This window comes from Equus asinus, chromosome 23 (assembly GCF_041296235.1).
Source record: "Equus asinus isolate D_3611 breed Donkey chromosome 23, EquAss-T2T_v2, whole genome shotgun sequence".
NCBI classification, from domain to species: Eukaryota; Metazoa; Chordata; class Mammalia; order Perissodactyla; family Equidae; genus Equus; species Equus asinus.
Window position 1 is genome coordinate 13931249 of NC_091812.1, and position 22226 is coordinate 13953474.

General features: G+C 38.2%; 1 protein-coding gene across 19 annotated transcripts in view; it reads left to right on the forward strand.

The window, feature by feature from the left end:
• The window catches only part of CDC14B (cell division cycle 14B), a 95455-nt gene that overhangs the window by 41230 nt on the left and 31999 nt on the right, over positions 1–22226 (forward strand). For all 19 annotated transcript variants that reach the window (XR_011497585.1, XR_011497586.1, XM_070496049.1 and 16 more), the window contains exons 2-6: positions 1023–1113; positions 1672–1747; positions 4187–4279; positions 16044–16120; positions 21878–21944. Coding sequence is in view for 17 of the 19 variants with exons in the window: in XM_070496049.1 (XP_070352150.1) it covers positions 1023–1113; positions 1672–1747; positions 4187–4279; positions 16044–16120; positions 21878–21944 (404 nt within the window). In the remaining 2 variants the exon portion in view is untranslated. The remainder of the gene's footprint in view (positions 1–1022; positions 1114–1671; positions 1748–4186; positions 4280–16043; positions 16121–21877; positions 21945–22226) is intronic.

Consider the following 22226-nt stretch of genomic DNA (forward strand, 5'->3'; position numbering starts at 1 on the left):
TTTGTGGTTGGGAGACCACAAACATTTCTGGTTGAGGAGTTTACAAGGAAGTAAAGCAATTGCGTAAGTTGAATTGCAGACAAAAATTGTTCAAATTATCGTTTGGGGAAAGGATGCCAGCTGGCGTCCTTTCTTTCTTACTGTTTTAAAGGCTGTACTTGATTTTGCCTCAATTTCAGTGTAAGTGTCCCACCGGCATTGCTGGTGTTACTGCTCCTACTATGTACTGCGGATGACTGCTTCACCGAGGGTTTTAGGCAACTTGGCGGGGCGGGGCGGGGCGGGGGAGGAAGGGTGGAGCCTCTGAGCGTTGCTGCCCTTTCCTATTCTTGCCAAACCTCAGGGCAGCCTAACTGCGTACATGCAGCGCAAGTTCATCTCACACTGGGCATGCGGAAACCTCTCATTGCTTTCCTTGTCATTAGTCTAAAAATCACTACAAAAGTAGTTACTCCAAATTAAAACAAGTAGTGATCCCTAAGAACAGTTGGATAAACATATGGTTTGTTTTGCTGTTTGTGTTTTGTAGCCGTATGTGTTAATTTTGAAGCAATTTCGATAGCGTTCTTTCTCTCCTATTTTTTTAAAAAATACATTTTCTTATTGAAATGGTTTTTTAGGATGTCTTGAAAACATAGTGGAACATAGTGAAAGTCATCTAGGTTGACGGCTAGCCATCAAATGCATGCTGCCATTTGCTGAAGTGTCTTAGTCCACAAACCTAAAGTTTTGTGATAAGAGCTTCCTCTGGAAGTCAAGCCATGTCTTTATGTGAAAAGTCACTTACGACTATTGAAACTTTAAGGTTAGAGGCAATTTCTCCTTTAAAAACAATTGCTTGCTTATTGTTACCCCCCAAAATAGCCAGAATATTTTGAAATTACCCAGTGGCAGCCTTACCTTCTGAAACATGAATGAAAAAAAAATAAAAAGTTGACTTTATCCGAGAAGAGTTGCATCATGATATAGGAAATGTTTTTTAATAACCTTAAGGAAGGAACATTGCAATTTTTCCATTTCAGATCGCCTTTGTTTTGCCATTCTCTACAGCAGACCAAAGAGTTCATCAAATGTACATTATTTCAGCATAGATAATGAACTTGAATATGAGAAGTAAGTATTGCTTTTTAAACAATTACTAGTAACTTTTTTTATTTTGAAGAATCTAAAGGTATGTTTATAAATAGGATAGCCTTGGAAAATTAGGACTCTGTTGATTGATAATTGCAGGATTTTTTTTTTTAGCCTCTTGGTAATAAAATAGATCCTTAGGGAGAAAATCGAAATGAAAGAACCTTCCTAAATTTAACAGTTTGTATTTGAAATTCTAATAGTTTACAGTACAATGGAATACAAACTAGTGTACTAAGTAAGATCTTGTATTTTTGCCAGTGGAAAAATATGTGTGGAAAAGCATCTTTTTGATTCAGAGGTGTTTTCATAAGTTATTTGATGTTAGATTCAGGTGCTGTAGCGCTTGTCCTATTTTTTTAATAGGCATTGTTTACCAAAATACTTCTTTTACTAGTAAGGCAGTACCTTTAAATTGTATGACTGACAACAGTTTGGTGTATTCTTTCTTATCTTAATTTAATCTTTTAGCTCCAAAAAGGCATTTATTTTCAGAGCATCTAGAATATACATGTACTTTTTTGTTTTTCATTTTTAAAGCTTCTACGCAGATTTTGGACCACTCAATCTGGCAATGGTTTACAGATATTGTTGCAAGATAAATAAGAAATTAAAGGTAAAGTCTTTTTCATTTAAGATTTGACTTAAGTAATCATTGTTAGCTTGATCTTGGGAAGAGAAAAGTAAGGAAAACATATCTGTGTTTGAAAAGGAAATGTCCTGTTTCTCAGTGCAGTGGCGTTTGGGACATAACACATGGTTTTTGTTATAAAGTCATTAGTGTGCCTTTTTGTTTTCCAGAGTTTTGATTGAATGGTTTAAGTTTGGGTCTTTTGGTTGTGGTTTGGATTGGTAATGCTCAATTGCTTGGAAAGCCAAAGTAGAAGTTGGTGAACTTCTTACTGTTGGACCTAATGGAACTGACACCTGACGAGAGAACCTTCCCTTGCTTTGGTCATTGCTCTGCCTTCGATACGGAGTGCTAGCAAACTAATGAAGGACAACTGGCTCATCTTACTTTCTCTCGTTCTGCCTTGAATCTGCCGTGATCATCTACTTGTGATTCTTTGCCTTGACCCTTTACACAGACGCTTGAGGAGCAGGGCAGGCAAGGGCAAGCGGCATACTTTGAGCCTGTATCACTGAGTTACAAAAGTGTGTTTCTGTTAGTTTGAACTCAGACCCCATTCGTTTTTGTAAAAAAACTTTGAATTATTCATCATACACAGTAAGAAGTGTTTATGTGCAGGTGGAAGTTCCAAATTAGTCACTGTAAATTCTCCAGGAGAAAATACTGGATTTGGGGACAGGTACTTTCTAAAAACACCTTTAGTCAATTGATTACTTACCAGACTACTACACAGAAGAAATAGAGTTTATTTTCAATTAAAAGTTAAATTATATTGAAAGCTTAGGGGTAAGGCAGGTTTTTTTTCTTTGAGCATTGAACCTAAAACCCCACATCGTAAATGTTAGAAGCACCTGTCAGATGAGTTACTAATGTGTAAAATGGAAGCTGTAGCATCGCTGTTTCTTTTTGCATTATGTGTGTATTCATTACAGAGTTGTGTAGAGATGGTGACTCTTCTGTCTGGATTTTATTTCTCCTCTCTTGAATAGGAATATAAGCATTTATAGCCTTGTATGTTTATCACCCACCCCGACTCCCTGTACTCTTCCGGTTGCTAGTGGCAGGTCCTTTGTTTATACAGGGCTAGGAAGCTAAAAATAATTCCCTCTCCCCCGACTTGTGTTCCTTTGCTTTAATTTTGAAAGATTATTTTTTTCCCCCGTACTCAACCATCTATGAACTTTTATCCTTTGGGTCAACCAAGAATGTATTGTGCCTTTTTAATTTTTTTTAAACTTTTTATCATTTACTAGAACAACTTGCATAGTATTGACTATCTAGTTTGATTGAAACATTACTGCTACTCAATGAGTAGTGCTAAAAGTGTGTTGGGAGTTTGAATTGAGTGTCTTGTGCTTGTGTTGCCCTGTGGCTGGTTGGATTTTGTTTTCTTTTTTGAAAAATCAACTTGGATCTCTTACTCCATGTAAGCAACTAAGGGAAAATAGGTACACATTCATAATTGAGTCACAGAAGGCAAGGATCACGTGCTTATTGACCTGAACGCCGCTTGTTCTTAACCCTTGCCCAGATCCATTTCGCCTCGCGTTAATGAAGCACAGGTGAGGAAGTGCTAACTGATCTTGTGTCCCTTTGATTTTTAAATTCCATACCCTTTTGATTTTTACCTTTTTATTGAGGTATAATGTCCATACAGAAATACATACAGATGTTGAGTGTACAGCTCAATGCATTTTCACAAACTGAATATAGTGGGCTAATCATCTTGATCGTTAGATCCAGAACAGAGCGTTAGCAGCCCCACACCAGCCTCACCCCACCCCCACCCCATTCACTATCCTGATTTGTAACAGAACGAATTATTTTTGCCTGTTTTTATATACCCTTTTAATTTAAAGGTTTGGGGAATAGATTTTTTAAAAGTTTTTTTTTATGTTTCCTTTTTCTCCCCAAAGCCCCCTGGTACATAGTTGTATATTTTTAGTTGTGGGTCCTTCTAGTGGCATGTGGGACGCCAGTTCAGCATGGCCTGACCAGCGGTGCCATGTCCGCGCCCGGGATTCGACCTAGTAAAACTCTGAGCCGCTGCAGGAGAGTGTGTGAACCCAACCACTCGGCCATGTGCCGGCCCCCAATAGATTTTTTTAAGAAGTCAAACAGTAGAATAAAGGAAAGAAAAGGTCCCCCCTTTCCAGCCTCTTGTGTTCTTTCAGAGGCAGTCTATACTTGAAGCAGGTATCTGTTCGTATCTCCTTCCTCCTCTTTTATTGTACGTTCATTCTAATCTAAGGATAAGTCTTTTTTGGGAAGGTCCATGGTGTTTTTTGGTATCAGAGTTTAAAGATCTCGCTATTATGAATGCTTATACATTGTGAGATTTGGAATTAATGTCCATCACAACATAAAATTTTAGAAAGCTTCAAATTAAAAAGAAAATACTAACAGCTGTTTATCTTTATGCAGTCCATTACAATGATAAGGAAAAAAATTATTCATTTTACTGGCTCTGATGAGAGAAAACAAGCAAATGCTGCTTTCCTTGTTGGATGTTATATGGTAAGTATTTAACTACTTTTTCCTAATGTGTTGGTGAAAATACATACGACAGTGATACTTTAAATTTGCAGTTGGAATTTTGAAATTACTTTTTCTGAGATAATGTCTTGATTTCTTTCCAAAAAGAGCGTGTTTTGCTTTTAAAGAATTGACCAAGTGGGGATGGCTTTGCGTACGTGGTGGGAGGGAGGATATATAGGAGATCTCTGTACCTTCTACTCAGTTTTGCTGTTCTGAACTAAAACTCCTCTTCAAAAGTCTGTTTTTAAAAAATTAACCACGTCTTAGTGAAAACCTTTTTATGCATTATGGCACTTAAGGGTAGAAAATAATGCCCTCAAAGGTGCGTTTTCATTAACTCATGATCCATTTAATGAAGTTGTGAAAGTGGAGTCAGGACCAATAATTGAATTTTTTTTTAGAAAAACATCAAAGGGCATCACATGAGGTAAGAGTGCTTTTTGATTTGAGTACAGGCAATTTTTTCCCAACTAATGTGTGATTCTAAGGTCATCTCCATTCTCATCAAAACATCTAGCAGGAGGACATGGCCTGTTAGTATTGTAGAAAAATAGTAACATGCTATGTGGATTACATATGACACTGAGTGTCTATTTGGGTCATGGAAAGTGTGCTTTGAAATAGCCAGGACTTAAACAAGAATTATGAATTTCATTTATTTGTAAATATCATGGAAGATCTTTGTATTTTTAGAGTCAAATTTTATCCAGCGCCTCCTGCATTCATCTGCAGGAGCATCTTAGCAACAGTTTTTCCTGAGTAAGCTAAGAGCTGTCCAGAGGAGTGTCCTTCCTCTTTTCAGTGGTGTGAAAGCTAGCTGCTCCAGTCAATGGAGAGGGAGAGCAATTGGATGTTTCTACTACTCCTGCCCACCATAAGTGTAATAGTTACACTCCTGGATTAAAAAAGGATTGTCTTGGGACTTCTTTAGATAAGTTCTTTCTTCCCCTAACTTGCCATTTGCTTCTGTCATGCTTTCTTCCTTTTTAAAATTACTTTCTGGTATATAGTTTGATAATCTAGAATTTACAATGATTAGACCAAAAGTTGGTTGCACTAGTTGAAATTGCACCTCAAAATCTAAGAATTTCCTTTTCTGTGTTTGTCATTGACAACAGTGATTAAGGCCTTTTTTGGTTTCATTTTCCTACCTGTGCTCACAACAGTAGTTGAGAGAAATGTTTCTGAGGTAACTTTAAGTTTAATATCATCTCTGAGTGTATGAAACACAGGTTATTGATTATGCCTATTAAAATTTGATTTTTTTAAGCTTACTCAGATGTGATGTTTTTGTTTGTTTGTTTCCATCTCTCCTATTGTTTATTATGCTTAATGGCAAAAATCCTTAGGAAAAAAGAAGAGCCTGTGTAACCGGGGCATTTGGTCCCATTACTTGGCCAGTCACTGTGGAGAGGAACACCATGGATTAGAGTAAATTGTGACAGCTTTATAGAAAAAAGGACACAGCCACAGTTCTTGAGGCTCATAAAGTATTAAAGGGAACCCTGAGAAATGGCCCTTGGTGGGCCAGCAGAAGTCTTTACACTGCTCAGGAGAAAGTCTGGGGACTGAAGCAGTTCCATTTAGGAGAGCGTGCTGCTGAGTAGAACACACAAAGCTCCTCATGGGTACTTTGGGTCAGTTGTGTGTGTGTGTCTCTGGTCAGATGATAGATTCCCAAGATGGTGGGATCTTGAGGAGCCAGACGTGGTGACTTCAGGAAGTGTGAAGAAACCCTTAGAGGGTGGCTGAGGGCGTCGTGGGAACCGAAGGTTGTCTTGAAACAAAACACTTTGATAATTTTATAAATAAGAAATCTCTCTTTTAAACAGAGATTTAAAGGCTGTTGCTTTTGTTGCTGTTTTTTTTACTGCTAGTGAAAAAGCAATAAGTCCCTGGCAATTTATTGATAATGTGTTGGCATATTTGTTCCCAGTTTGGTGTGGCCTTTTGACTTTATGATTGTATTTTGGCATGCAAAAGTTTATTTTTGTACAGTTGGCGTATTTTAGATTTAGAGCTCCTTCCAGGATTTTATGCTCCCAGGTTATCGCTGATTTGATTGGTTAGGAAAGTGCCAGGTAAGCAGTTTTGGACGCTCACTTGAGTTCATGCCTCTGCTCCGTTAGAAGCCAGCTTGGCAGGATGGTTACAGCTCTTGGCTGTAGCAAAAGTCTTTTCAGCCATGACTGGCTGGCTAAAGTAGGAGCTTGGAGTGGTGATGACACTAGGTGAGGAAAAAAGAGAAAAACCTTCTAAGAAAAGGAAATTTATTAGTAGTAGCAAAGGAGTATCAAGATAGAATATGGATGCCTCAAAAGATTATACATCAAAGTAAGTGAAGTTTTGCTCTGGTTGTAGTCTGTTGAATTCTCTGATTAAAGATTTGTAGAGATGAGTGAGGAGAATTCCCTAAAAATTGATCTCCAGGCTTGATAACCTTTTCTGGAGTTGCTGAGGAATTTTGGAGATAGTAAGGCTTGGAGGGTACTCTCGTAATGTTAAGATAAAAACGAGAAATCTGGAGGAAGAATTCTTGCAAAGTAAGTATTCCAAATGGACTGACTTTATCTAGTTCTGTTCTTTTAAACTCTAGGTCTCTGAAAGGAATCATGCTCCATTCATCCTTGTGTACACAAAAGGACCTAATAGGGAGTGTGGAGGGGGCGTGAGAATAAAGTGTTAATACTTCCATTTGTTTTTTTATCTTAAAGAAAAGGTTAGGCTTTACAAATATTTAAAATGCTCAAATACTTAAAGTAGGATTGACATGCCTGTACTTGTTTTATCCTTTTGTCATATGGTCAGGCGCCATGCGTGGGTTGACTATTGATTTGTCTTCAGTGTATTTCCAAGTATTGCTCTATATTGCTCTAGGAAATGGATTACCAAATATCTGAAATGGTGGAATTTTTGCTAACAAACACGGGTGAGGCTGAAAATCTGTTGTACCACTCACTGTGGAAGAGTTGAAGAACATAAAAGATAACTGCAAGTTTTTCTTTCACAAAAAAGTAAACCATATCATTTTAGGAAATGATAAGTTTGCTGCCTTGTTCTGTGGTAAGTTAGCGACTGTTACTTAGCCAGGTTTTGCAGTGGTGGTACTTAACCTGTCATTTCAAGTAAAGGTGAAAATTTTAAGTGGAAAAGTAAGTACTTTTCAAAACAAATTTATGATTAAGAGAACATTTCAAAAGTAAAAATTAGAAACTTTGTTTTGTTGTAAAAAATGGTGTCACTTATAAAACCTATATTTACACCCTTGAGAAATTTAAAAAATTTTCCTTTTTCAAAAAAAAATATGCTCTTCTATTTATAGAAGCAGGACCTGTGCATATGTATGTGTGTTTATTTACACACAGACATACACTGTAGGTTTTAGGTTCACCAGGACAGCTTATCACCTGCGTTTTTCAGTCAGCGATCTTTCCTTCCATTTTGGTACAGGCTTTATCATCTTTGTACCAGATTATATTCATGTTTCTCCAATTGATCCAAAACATCCAAACCAGTGTCTAGTCCAGGACCGTATATTGCATGTGGTGGTTGTGCCCTTAGTCTGTCTCACACGTGATCCCTTTTTGCTAACCCTGATTTAGAAGAGGCCAGACCTACTATCTTGTTCCACTTTTTGAATTTCTCTGGTTTCTTCCTTGTGGTATCTTTTAACTTGTGTCTCCATTCTCTGTATTTCTTGTGAGCTGGAAGTTATATCTAAAGGCTTGTGCATTAGTGGTGTATGTTGCATCACATCAGAATACATGGAATACCTAAATTACCATTAATGATGCTAAAAATGACCACTGGGTTAGGTGCTAACCATTGACTCCCTTCAGTGCGTGGTTTTCTCCTTATGACTTACAGTATTCTGTGCGGGGTTATTTTTGGAACTACTTGTATATTCATTTCCCCATCAACCATTCATCTAGTGTTTTAAACAACAATTGATAGTACTTGCCTGAGTCAATCATTTTATTAGAGTTTTGGCTTATCAGTTTTCTAATTATTTCATTCATCCTTCATTTTTTTGTTTTTTTTAAAGATTTTATTTTATTTTTTCTCCCCAAAGCCCCCCCAGTACATAGTTGTATATTCTTCATTGTGGGTCCTTCTAGTTGTGGCATGTGGGAGGCTGCCTCAGTGTGGTTTAATGAGCAGCGCCATGTCCGCGCCCAGGATTCGAACCAATGAAACACTGGGCCGCCTGCAGCGGAGCCCGCGAACTTAACCACTCAGCCGCGGGGCCAGCCCCTCATTCATCCTTCATTTATTAGCTGGCTGGCTTTTATGGGAGTTGAACTTCCCCTCATCCACTTGGGGCTCTTTGGTTACCCTGCAACTAAATTTCCTACCGAAAAGGTAGTAGAATGAGTAGTCATTTCCCTTTAATTACCATTTTTCAAAATAAAGTGATATATTCATAGCTACAAAACAAAATTTTATAACCTGCTTTAAAATCGTCTAAACAAAGTTTCAGTGGGTTTTGAACTCATTTGCTAAACATTTTTAAAATTTGCAGCCCTTTCCATTAGTTTTTAACAACATCTGATTAGCATTTGGGAAGTTGGAAATTTACTAACCAAATGTACATCATTGCTAGATGGGATTAAAAAATGAGTGTAATCATTCCTGCAGTTGCACTTGCATATCATGGTAAAATATCGTTTTTAGTTACTGCACCCATTAAAATCGGGAATTGAAATAGCTGAACTTACAACTGAGCTTTTAAATCGAGATTTTTAAAGAATGAAGCATATCAATGACCTTCACTGTTAAATTGATTAATATTGTAGTAATCAGAGGTTTTTTTAAGCACAGTTACGATACGTAATAATTGATTTTAGAAATAATTATCACTGTCTTTTTTCCTTTTAATTTTTTATGTGTGTATTTTATAGTGGAGGCGGTGTATATTACACTAGTAGGTGCAAGCATTCATTTCTAGTTGCAGAAGCGTTATTTGGAAGAGGCCATTGTGTAGTGGATGAAGTTTAGTTTTCAGTTCAGACTGAGCTTTTAATTTCCATTTAGGTAGAGTATGTGGAATAAATTAAGCAGTCACTAAATGTCATTCTCTTTAATTTTCCTGCTTCTGTCTTTCATTATTACTCCTTAAATCTGCTTTTATATTGAAAAACAAGAAAATTACCGTTCTGTCTTACTTACTTTATCAACTTTGGTTATATCTTGCTGCCCCAGCATTTGTATTTTCTTGCAGAGGTACAGTATTCAGCTCTTCCTAAGGTTAAATGTACTTTTGAAGGCTAGCCTGGGAAATTAAACGTCCTTTCTAACATTTTTCTGTGGTTAAAGCATTCTGATGTAAAATAAATGATACAAGCCAACTGTTGGTATATAGCTTGCAAATTTGTGTTCCTCTAATGCTTAATAGATTACTTTGGTAGAGCTAAATGATATCTCTTCAAAATTTATCCCTCTTATTTTTTATTTTTAAGCAATTTTTATAGCCTGAGAATGGCTTACCTTCTGAACATTTATATTGAAAGGTATGATACCTTCCAATATAACATTTAATAGATAGCATTTATATATGTTATATTAATATATAACATATAATATATAACATTTATATTGGAAGGTATGATTCTAGGGATATATTAATTCAGCATCTGTGAGTAGAATCCTAAATTGCATTGAATTTGAGATTGCTTCAGTGGTTATGATAAGAGCTCAGGGACTTAATTTGTTATTTAATGATGATCTTCTGAACCTGTGGTACACTTTTAAAAAAACTGATTTAATTATTTGGACCCAGAGAATGCTGGATTAAACTGGCTACAGGGTGAAGAGATCAGATGAGAAATTAAGACAAGGGGAACAGAGGGGAGAGGACCTGGAAGCAGTAGGTAAGATTTCAGTTCAGCAAACACAGTCTAGACGTGCAACAGAGACCAGAGGACAAAACCAAGTAAGGTAGCCAAAGTCTTTGTAAACACTCCTCCCTGGGCACACACCCTTCCTGGGTGTCTGTGAAAGGCAGGGTGGACAGCACTGGGCAGCTGGAAATAGCAGCCAGGTGCCAGGTAGCAGGAGGTGTGTGGGTGCTACAGAAAGGGGACGTCACAGGCCCCCAGCTGGACTTGGCCCTGCCCTGGGAAAAGCCCTGAGGGAGAGGCTGCTGGCGAATTCACCCCAGCTTTACCTCCCTTTCACCCTAGTGACCTGACTGATATTTCAGCTGCCTGTGATACTTGCTCGTTGGTATTAACTTTAGGAAAGAGTAAAGAGAAATGGCCCTCTGGCCATTTATGATCTTTGATCGCAGGTCTGTTAACCTCTCTGGAATTTTGGATCCCATCCTTATTTCAGTACTTGCTTTAGCTAGTTGGTTTCTTGTCCATAAATGAGGCCTTAGCAGTAGGCCCTCTTCCATCAATAACAAGCAGTGTGATGTTGGATGAGCATTCAACACCACAGGTTGGAAAGTTGTAGCCTTGACAGCTTTATGTAACTCACGAAGTATTTATAAATAGTAGTTTGTTTGTTTTTGCCAGTGTTTAAAAATTAGGAGATTTCATTTAAAAAAATCAAGACTTTTGCTTTGTCTTAAAAAAATGTCTCTCCCCTTCACATATCATATGTCTGTGTGCACGTATACCCAGGGCCAGTTCGTTCACCTCTGTCCACTATCTGCCTTGGTAGAGAGGAGCTTGCCACTCTGGACTTCCACTTACCAACCTCTACTATATAGATAAATAAAAGTAATATGACAAGTTAAAACCACTGAAATACATGGCCATCTGACTTTTTAAAAAGTGATTTAGGATTTTTTTTAATTAGTATTTGTACAGGAGCTGTGAAAATGATTTTATCTTATTTACTTACTTTATCATATAAAATTGTCTATTATATATAGTTTTTGTTCTGCTCACCTTTTTTATTCAGCAGTTGGATTTTTACGCATACTTCCAACTGGCATTGATTCTTGAACATTCAATGTTGGTCTGAAGGGAGAGACTTTTTAAAAAAAAAATCAGTCAAGTTCTTGGCATAGGAAAGACTGTGTCATCTAGCTGATGTGAAAATAGTTAAATACTGGAAACATTGTGACATTTCTGCATGAAGAATATTTGAAAATAGTTTACTTGTTTATCAGGCTGCCACATTTGTTGTGGAATTGAAATACCTTCTTATTCTTAACTCTCAGATATGATGACTTGTGTAATGTTTTGGGTTTTTAAACTGTACCAAAGGCTGAGTACATAGATTAAGTTTCAAAATGTTCTGTATAAGAATAGAAATAAGAAGCACGTGTCTAAATAATTGGGTTTTATTATTTGAGACCAGGATTGTTGGGATTCAAACTGTAGATGATCTCTGATCTTTTTGTTTCAGTCCACTAATTCATCCGTTGCTCAGCTAGCTGCTCCTAGATTTTGAAACATAGATCAGTAATCCAAGGACAGAGATTTCACAGGGGCTAGGGCAGGCAGATGGTAATTTAAAAAATGGGGTACTGGAAGCCCTAGAAATGGCTGCAGTGTTGTTAGTAAAAAGAACTTTGTACTGTGACATTGAAAAGCACTACTGACTTCTCAAGTATTTTCTGCCCCAGTCCTTCTTCCTGCGAGATTTGCTGTTCGCTACTTCACAGAGACTCCTTACCCTGGGGAGAGATGAGGACAAGCTCTCTTTACTCATGTTTCCTAAGTCCTGGGGCCTCCTTACCTTTACGTCTCTGCACTTATCACCTGGTTTTTTATTTATTCACTTTTAACAAACTTCTGAAATGATCATTTCCTTACAAACTGTTTATTGTGCTACTGTATTATCTCTTGCTGCCTTACAAATTACCCCAACACTTAGTGACTTCAAACAACAGTTAATATTCCCTCAAAGGGTTTCTGTGGAAGGTATCAGGAGTGGCTAACTGGGGGGCTCTGCTTTTGGCTCCACGTGGGCTGCAGTCATCTGAAGACTTTCCTGGGGCTGAGATGGCCCATTCACATGCCTGGCAAGTTAGTGCTGGTAGTTGGCAAGAGGCCTCAGTTCCGTACCACCTGGGTCCCTGAGGGCCCTCACAAAATGACAGCTTGATTCACTTGGAGTGAGGAGTCCAAGAGAAAGCCAGGAGGAAGCCAAGTCTTTTATGAGCTAGCCTCAGAAGTCACACTCTGCCATGACTGCCATATCCTATTGTTTACACAAGGGTGCCCTATTCGTCATGGGAGGGGACCGCAAGAGGGTGGAAATATCAGGAGATGAGCATTAGTGGGGCTGTCTTGGAAGCCAGCTACCACAGCTGTTTAATATCTCTCTTGTTCATCATTTGTTGTTTCCTATTTTTAGACGGCAGTGTGGAATTAGAGTGGCCATTCTATATACATAGCTTCTCAGGAAAGAATTTGAGAAGCACCTAAGCTTCCAAACTGCCAGGAACACAGTGATGGATCATAAAATTGTATTGATTTAGAGTTTACTAATTTAGAATTTCTGTTAGTATGGGAGCCATTTATAGGATTCTTTGTAAGTAACAGATTAGAATAATTTGATTTGGGGAAGGCGTTTTGACTGGGGAAGATGAATGGGTATAAAATTGAAAATTATAGATTGTTAGCAAGTATCTCTTTGATAGTTGTGTGTCTTGGTCCTTTTGGGCTGCTGTAACAAAATACCAGAGACTAGGAGGCTTATAAACAGCAGAAATTTATTTCTCACAGTTCTGGAGGCTGAAAGTCTGAGAGCCAGGTGATGGAGAGGTCTGGTGAGGGCTGTCACATGGTGGAAGGGGCTAGAGATCTCTCTGGACCTTCTTTTACAAGACACTAATCCCATTCATGAGAGCTCCACCCTTATAGCTATAACCACCTCCCAAAGGCTTCATCTGATACTGCCATCACCATTTGGGGGTTAGTATTTCCATATGTGAGTTTTGGGTGGAATACAAATGTTCAGACCGTAGCATTAAGTAAATAGACTTATTCTAAACCTATAAATTTCCTTCAACTTGTCTCATTACCTAATAGTATCTATTTATGTGCAAGCATTTCCCAACTGGATTTAAAAATTACATTTTTTAAAAGTTCATCACTAGGAATTTAGGTTTTGTTCCTCCGTAAGAAAAAATGTTACACTATTCTTGTGTTCTTTGAATTGAACTTGTGTTCCAAGGCTAACCCACAATTATTTCATGTATTAGAGACTATTTTTGTTTCGAAAGTTAGAAGGAAATAATACCATTGCAATTTTAGTAATTAAAAAACCAAAGAACTGCAATCTTGAGTAGAAGGAATTATCTTTAGTCTGGTGCTTAAGGAAAAATTTATATAATTTGAGAGAAAGTTTAGGGAGAATCTAAAAGATGTCTCTGGGGTTCATTTAATTAATTAATTTAAATTATGTACATATACACAAATGAATCACACCCTTTTTCACGCTCTTTGGCCTCAAGGGGCGTTTTGATTTGGTTTTGTCTTTTTGGTTTTAGGGATGTTGGGGCAGGGTCTGCTAGGAAATCCTAAAATAGAATGGAGAAAAGAAAAGACGTTATGATGCTATCTAGTAAGTCTTAGAAGGGAAAGAGCATGTTGGAGACTAGAAGAGAATGAAGACATTTGGGGGGAAAAAAGGGGGCTGGATTTTAAAAATTTTTAATTTTTCGTGCTTAATGCATATAAGTGTAGAGTAAGAATGTATAGACAAATATAATATGTTGAGTGAGACAATGGATGACCTTTTTTGGTTAATTTGTGACAAATTACAGTGTTTTATGAGTCAGTAATATTGTACTTGAAAATTTGTTTGATCCTAGGTAACAAAGCTTTCCTTTAATCTTGGAATTGATTATTCTTTGTTTTACCTTTTGTGGGTTTGTATGCTGGTATAGATAAATAAATGTTAGAAGAAGATTCTGTATATTTAATTATAGTTTTGTATTCTTTTTGGAGTAAATGGGATGAAATCGTATTGAGAAACAGGCTAGACAGTGGGAAAAATTTTCATAAATTTCCATTTATAAGTCTTAAAACAGAAAATTGAAAAAATGTCCTCTGGAAGCTGAGTCAACTGCTTTGACTAGTTTTAGGATATGTCCTTCTAAGTTTCAGAGATCCTTGCTGGATCTTTCATTTTTATAATTTCTCTTAATTCAATGATATTTTAATATTGACATCAACTTTTTATTAATTATTTAAAATTTTCCTTACTATTATAAGTAGATTTTTGTTGTTAGGGCTGTTGAATTGATTCCGACTTCTAGCGACCCTGTGTACAACAGAGTGGAACCTTACCTGGTCTTTTTGCACGATCCTCTCACCTTCTTGTACTACATCAGACCATGCTTCACTGCTATTCATAGGGTTTTCATGGCCAGTTTTTTCAGAAGTGGGTAGCTAGATCTTTCTTCCTACTCCGTCTTAGTCTGGAAGCTCTGCTGAAGCCTGTCCACCATGGGTGACCCTGCTGGTCTTTGAAATCTGGGTGGCGTAGCTTTCAGCATCACAGCAACACATGGCCACCACAGTGTGATAACCAACAGATGGGTGGTATGGTTCCCTGACTGGGAAATGAACCGCGCTGCAGGCGGTGGGAGTGCTGAATCTTAACCACTAGACCACCAGGGCTGGCATAAGATTTAAAGTCAGTGAATTAGCATTGAATCAGAGTCCACATATAATGTATGAACCAGGAGTTACAATGAAATAGAGGACATGGGTCCTCACTTCAGAATGCTCACAATTTGGTTGAGGAAATAATTCATATATATAATATTAAGTAATGGAGACAAAAAGTTTGTGACTAACTTTTTTAGTGATTTCTTTTTGCTAGTCATAATTTAAAGTGTATTATCCCAAAGTAGGCTTTAGAATTGATTTTGGTGACATTTGCCAAATCTGATGCTTGCGGCCTCTCCCCAACCCCTGCATGTGTGAGTTGAAATGCCCTGCCCTGTAGAAGGATTCTGGGTTGGACAAAGACTTGTGCCTTCAGATAGAATGAACAGGTTACTTGAGAGAAGGAGGAGGAGGAGAGAATGAGACTAGTAAAATGCTTCTGCAACACTAGAAATGAAAAGACAGTGGAACAACATCTATAAACTGTCGAGAGAAAGGACTGCAGACCAAAAATCGTATACATAGTCAATAAGTGTCAGGGCAGAAAACAAACTTTTGGAAATGCAAGGAATACCAACTATGGACCTGAAATGCTGAAGAATCTACTTGAAGTATTCTGCCAGCTGAAAATTGAAGCATACATAGTGCTGAAGATAAAAGAAGCAAATGAGAATAGGAAGTAAATGCAGTTTTATGGGGAACCTGTACAGTATTATAAGTAGTTAAATCTAAATGGATAGAGTTAATCAAAATCTTTGTTCTGCTCTCTCCCTCTCCACCTCCTCTCGACCCATCCCCCAACCCCGTCCCCCCAGACTTCTTTACCATCATTTCAGTGGATGAAGGAGATGAGGTTGCAGCATGTGCTCCGTCTAACATTCTTATGTAGAAAATCTCTTTAAAATGCTATACTTGTTACCACAAAACCGTTGTTGTGAAAAGTTGTTGATCAGCACTCCTTTTGCAAGCAACAGAAACCAGACCAGTGACAACAGATTGAAACAAAAAGGAATTCACTGACGGGATGCTGGGGACTCAGAGCATCCTTTGGAAGGCTGGAGAACCAGGCTCAGTTGACTGGCTAGAAATTGTACAAAACTTCACAATGACAGCACTATATCTTCATTTAGAAGTAAATTGCCTTTTTCTTCTCTTTTCAAATGTAGGTTATATATTTGGGGAGAACGCCGGAAGAAGCATATAGGATATTAATGTTTGGAGATACATCCTATATTCCTTTCAGGTAAATATAAGAATGATATGGTAGATTCATTTAATCAGGCCCTTGCCAGAAATATCTTGGTGTAGTTGTTTCTGAAAAAAGAAGACCTGGTAAATAGTCATTTTAGGGTGGGTTCAAGTAACATCATAGATCTAGGTTACTTGTCTGTCTTGTGTATTGTTGGATGTTTAGCAGCATCCCTGGCCTCTGCCCTCTAGATGCCAGTAGCACCTCCATGCCCACAGAGTTAATTGTGAAAACCAAAAATGTCTCCAGACATTGCCAGATGTCCCCGGTGGTGGCAGTAGTGTGATAGTGGTCAGTCGCTCCTGCACGAGAACCAGTGGTCTGAAATCAGATGAGAAGCCTGGAGTTGGGAAACTCTAAACTACCACTGAGAGTTTGGGTCCTAAGGAGTTAAGAAGTTTTCCCAATAATCAGTGATTTTCTGGGCAAAGGTGAACCCATTTTTTCTAGAGGCACCGCCAGCAGAGATAGAGTGAATGAAGTTGCTAATGTAGCACCACTCCTTGAAAAACTAAACGGCTGTGTCATAAAGGTGGTAGATACGTAAGGTCTTCCCTAAATGGCTAACATCCTCGTCCTCATCTCAAACTTACCACGTGATTGTGTTGAAGATATTTTGAAAAAACTTTTTTTTTTAAAGTCAAATGAAGTTCTAAAAGTTTCCCTACCTGTTTCTGAAAATACTTGATTTAGCTGTATAATCTAAATACCTGTATAGTGCTTAATGGGTAATAAATGTGTGAAATAATTTTACTCGTTGCATACTGTATTGGTAATTTCAAATATTGCGTTATTCTTCCACTCACAAATTAGTTAATAGTTTTAGGATTATTGCATATCCCTTGAATGCCTGAAGGTTATGCATCTGACCTCATTGTGGACCAGCTTTGGGGTGGGTCTTCCTAACCTTAGGCAGAATCTCCTTAAAGAACCACATCAGACCGTCCATGGACTTATTCCATGAAATACAGATTTGTTAGGACAGGCTGCAGAGTTCAGTTATATTTTGCACTGGAGACTGTATGTTAGTGATTTAGCAAATTAGAAGAATTGCTTTGACCTCAGTATCAGCCCCTTTCTTCTTAGCTCATGGATCATCTTAAGTATTCTGTTATTTGAGGTGGGTAGGATGAAGTTTCTAAAGTGTGGTGTTCTCCACTTTCTTTCTTTCTTTTTTTTTTAACTTCTTTTTTTTCCACTTTCTTTCTCAACCTGTAATATAACAGCTACCACGTACTTCCTTTAGAAGAAATGCTCGTATTGTGTTCCCTGAGTCACAGGCACGTTAATATACAGTGACAGTTTTGTTCCACAGAACTCTTATGTTGGCACTCCTTTATAATAGTGCCATTCTTAAAGATTATAACACAAGGTCCTGAAATAGGACGAAGCTCACACACTTCACATAATCCACGTAAGGATGCATGGAACACTGTTGATGGAAAAGAGATTTTGTGTAAATTTAAATACAGGGGCTAAAATTATTGGTGTCTGGCACTGAGAAATAAAGTTAGTTACTTCTGGTCCCAGGAGCAAAAGTCAGTAATTCTGTAGAAAACAGGACTTAGCTAGAAACAGTTCAGGTTTGTGAAATTTGAAATCTCTTCAGTTGTGGTTGCCGGCTACTTGGTTTATCTAAAGCACTGTTTCTCCAAGTGTGGCCGATGAACTCAAGCTAGTCTGTGATAAGTACAGGAATCGACAGGAAGATTTTAGAAACTTTTATTGTAATTTAATAGAGTATTTTTATGTCTGTGGAATCAAATAATAGAATATTTGAGCTTGTATTTTATGTAGTTTTTCCTTCCATTTTTCTAATATAAGATTATTGCATTACTTTGAGTATGTAATGGTACAATATTATTGTATTTTACAAAAGTATTGACCTATGACAGATTTAAAAGTCTGGTGCCGGCCCCATGGCCTAGTAGTTAAGTTTGGCACGTGCCGCTTCGGCGGCCCTGGTTCAACTCCCAGGTGCAGACCTATACCACTCATCGCTAGCCATGCTGTGGTGGCAACTCACGTACAAAATAGAGGAAGATTGGCACAGATGTCAGCTCAGGGCCAATTTTCCCCAGCAAAAAACAAACAAACAAAAAAACACCTGGTGCTTCACCACATTTTACTATAGAAATGTATACCACATTTACATTTTCTATAGAACTGACCAATTAGAAAGTAGGCCCATCAGAATTAATAAAGCCTGGTAATATTTTGAAAGAAATTACATTGTTGTCTTTTATCCATGCCACTTCAAGTGCATAGAATAAATATAATTGCTAGCAAAGTATTGTTAACGAGGGATTGTGCATGCATAGCATTCGTGTACATTTAATAACCTCTTTTTATGCTCCATAGCAATATTTAATTAATCAACTTAGATATAATTCTTCAGCCACTGAGTTTAAATATGTATGTATACATATGTATATGATTTCTTAATGAATTATATTAGATATTTCTCTGCCTCTCTAAGTGAAAAAATAGTGTAAGCTGTAGTTCAGTGTTTTCCGAATGCCTTAGGATCCTTGTTATGAAGAACATGCGCTGCTTTGGTATTCCTGTAGTACTCGTTTGCTTCTTAGTTGGTTTTTTTGTCTCTGCTCTCTGTGTTCTTGAAGAATAGTACTGCATAGCTGTTAATATCTTGGCCGTTGACCTCAGGCAGCTGGGAGTTGGACTCTCAGCTCTGCCACTCATGGCTCTATGGTTCTTTCTAAGTGTGAGCCTTAGTTTCCTAGTCTGTAAACGGGAACAGTAGTAGTATCTTCCTAATGGAGTTGTGAGGATTAGGTAACATCCTGCGTATAAACCTTGGAGTGGTGCCTAGTCCTGAGCTAACATTTGTTGAACATTCAAAATCTTTTCTTTTTTTAAACTGATGTATAGCTTACATACAGTTACAAGACCTGCTAATATTATGTGTATAGCACAGTAAACTTCAGCGTGTGTATATGTAACTACTATTCAAGGTACAGAACGTTGCCAGCACCCCTGAAGAGTCCCTTCCACCCCTTTTCAGTCAGTGACTGCCACTACGACTTGCACCACCAGCAGTTAGTTTTTCTACCTCTGAACTTCATATCCGTGGAATCATCCAGTATGCAGTCTTGGAGAGCTGGGACCCAGCTTTTTAAATACATACTGTCTGTGAGATTTATCCATGCACCGCCAGGTGTTGGTAGTTCATCCTATTTTTATTGCTTACGTAGCATTCTATTCTATGAATATACCACGTTTTGTTTGCCCATTGTCCCTTTGAGGGACACTGGGGTTATTTGCAGTTTTTAACTATTAAAAATACAAGCTACTGTGAAAGCTATTTTTTTTTTTTTTTCCTTTTTCTCCCCAAAGCCCCCCAGTACATAGTTGTCTATTCTTCGTTGTGGGTCCTTCTGGTTGTGGCATGTGGGACGCTGCCTCAGCGTGGTCTGACGAGCAGTGCCATGTCCGCACCCAGGATTCGAACCAACGAAACACTGGGCCGCCTGCAGCGGAGCGCGCGACTTAACCACTCGGCCATGGGGCCAGCCCCAGAAAGCTGTTATTTTTTAAACTACTATTTGACCTTGTAGTTTCTAGACAACCCTCCTTCATTGATTCTATCTGCTTTTCCAAGTTTGTTAAATGATCTTATTGGCAAGGGTCCCTCCAACATACACACGCAAATGCTTAGATCCAGATTTGTAGGTGCTATTCTCCCCTTTTAAAGAAGCCTGATTGCTTGGATGGGAAGAAGGAGGTGTTAGGTGTGTTTAAAGTTGGAGGTGTAAATGAAATGAACATGAGTGAATAAAGAACAATTCTTGTCTATTCAGATTGTGCAGTGTATGAGGCAGAACGTTAGCTGAGCCCAGATGAAATCTTGTCGAATCATCGTTTACTAGAGCAGGGCTTCACCCACAGTAGGTTCTCAAAAAATATGCATTGAGTAAATGCATCAAGTTGTCCCACAGACAGAATCAGCATGCCTTTAACTTGATTGGCAAAGAATTATCAGTAGGTTAAGAAGATAATAAAAATAGTCAGCTGAGGAGACGTGGTTAAAAACATTGGGATGCAATTTGAGAGTTCCTCCTATTTCCACTGGTAATTTTGGTTTTTTTTCCCCCACTGGTAATTTTGATTTTGATTTAGGCTAAACTACTTCATTTTCCCACCTTAGCTTCTCTATCTAAAAATGTTCCTTGTTGCGTGAAAATCAAGTGTTTGTGTTGATTCTGTAGGTCAGTAGCTCTTAAACTTGAGCATATATCATGATCACTTGGAGGACTGTTAGAACAAAGATTGCCTGGCACCAGCCCTAGAACTCCTGGCTCCGTGGGTCTGGGGCGGGGCCTGAGCATCAGCATGTCTGACAAGTTCGGGGATGCCGGTGCTGCTTGCCCAGGGGGCATTTTGGTTTTCTTCTTCCTGAGTATTGCCAATGAGCTATTGGTAAAGTCATTTTCTAGGTTGGATGGAGACCTTTTCCACCTTTAGAAGAGCAGCTTTTAAATTCAGAAGCTTACAGAACAAAAAGACTTGTGAGACCTTATGGCCAGTCCTCGTGAAGGCCAGCATAAAGCACACCTCAGTAATTCTAACCAATTCAGACAGTAACGTCTAAAACGTTTCTAGCTGAAAAGGATGCCCTTTTCCTTGTTGTTGGTTTAGTGGTGCTGTAATACTCTAAAATCGTAAAGTTTGTGCAAGAATTAAAAATTTAAAGTGTGCAGTTTAATCTTTCAGATAATTAGTATTACAGTGTGAAAACCAGCCAAGGCAGGCAATTAACAGTGGCTCCAGTAGCAAGCTGATCCATTGAGGGACCAAATAAGTACCACGCAGATAGGCACAGATGTTTGGCAGCCTAGAAGGATCACAATTAAGTTAATTTTTATCTTACCTAATTCCAAAAGTTTTTCCCTTTGTAATGGCTCAGAGTAGCCAAAAAGGAGAAGCAGGTGGGCATGGATGAGTGCCTTATTTTTCTGGACAAAATCTTAACTACGTTAAGAGATTGTGGTGAGATTACTGGTAGATATTGATGCAGTGTTGGATAGAGTTGTCTGTAAACTGACTGAAGCACTTCCTGAAGAGTAGAGTGTCTGTGCTAAAGGCGATTGACTCCCTAGTTCCTCTGGTTTTATTGGTACCGTTGTCCTTTAAGACTCAGAAGGAAGTTATCCCACTAAATTGTTAAAAATTATGCAAGCATAATGAAAGGAGCAAGATGCCTTTTAGTTTGCACCTAGTATTTCAAATATTACCTTGATTTCCCAATATTTTTTTCCTCTTTAGATGGAGATAGCATTCACATGCTTCCACACGCGCGCGCACACACACACGTATATACAGCATCACTTCCGTGTTAACAGTTTGATATAGTATTTTCCAGTTTGAAGAAAAAATTCAAATGCCTTGCCCTTTGTGGGGGAGGGGTACATATTGATTGGTTGAACTCAAAAAGAAACTTTTGAAGCTTGGCAATCAATGGCAGAAATGATCTAGAGAGATCATTTGAAATTTAGGAAGGGATCGTTATTGATCCATGTCTGTAAAACACTATCTACTGGAGCAGGTGGAAACCGCAGTGCAGTTTCTATTGGTGACGTATCCTTTATTTAAAAACCAAAATGGAAAAATTTTTGAGTCTGGTCCTGAGTACGTTCGATTTTAAATTCTAGTCAGCTTCGTCTTGAGGTAAGTCTCCTGCAGAAAATTAAATTAACTGAGCTTTGTATTTCCATACTTTTGGAATTTCAGAGATGCTGCCTATGGGAGTTGCAGTTTCTACATTACACTTCTTGACTGTTTTTATGCAGTAAAGAAGGTAAGTGGCTCGTGGGGTGCACCCAGTGTTGTTTTGGGGAACTAAAGTACAGTCCAAGGAAGATGAGGCCTTTTCCCCACAGATCTTCCAAGATGCGTATGATGTCAGAGGTGTCCCATTTGCCCCCTAGCATTAGAATGACACCAAACCAGAAAACAGTTTATTCTGAATCTGAATACTTCTTTGTATGAGTAGGGGGAAAGCCATTTGAACAACAGGGGACAATAAGAGACAGTTATGTAATTAGGTTCTAAATCCAGAACTGGTTTTGAGTGTGTTGTG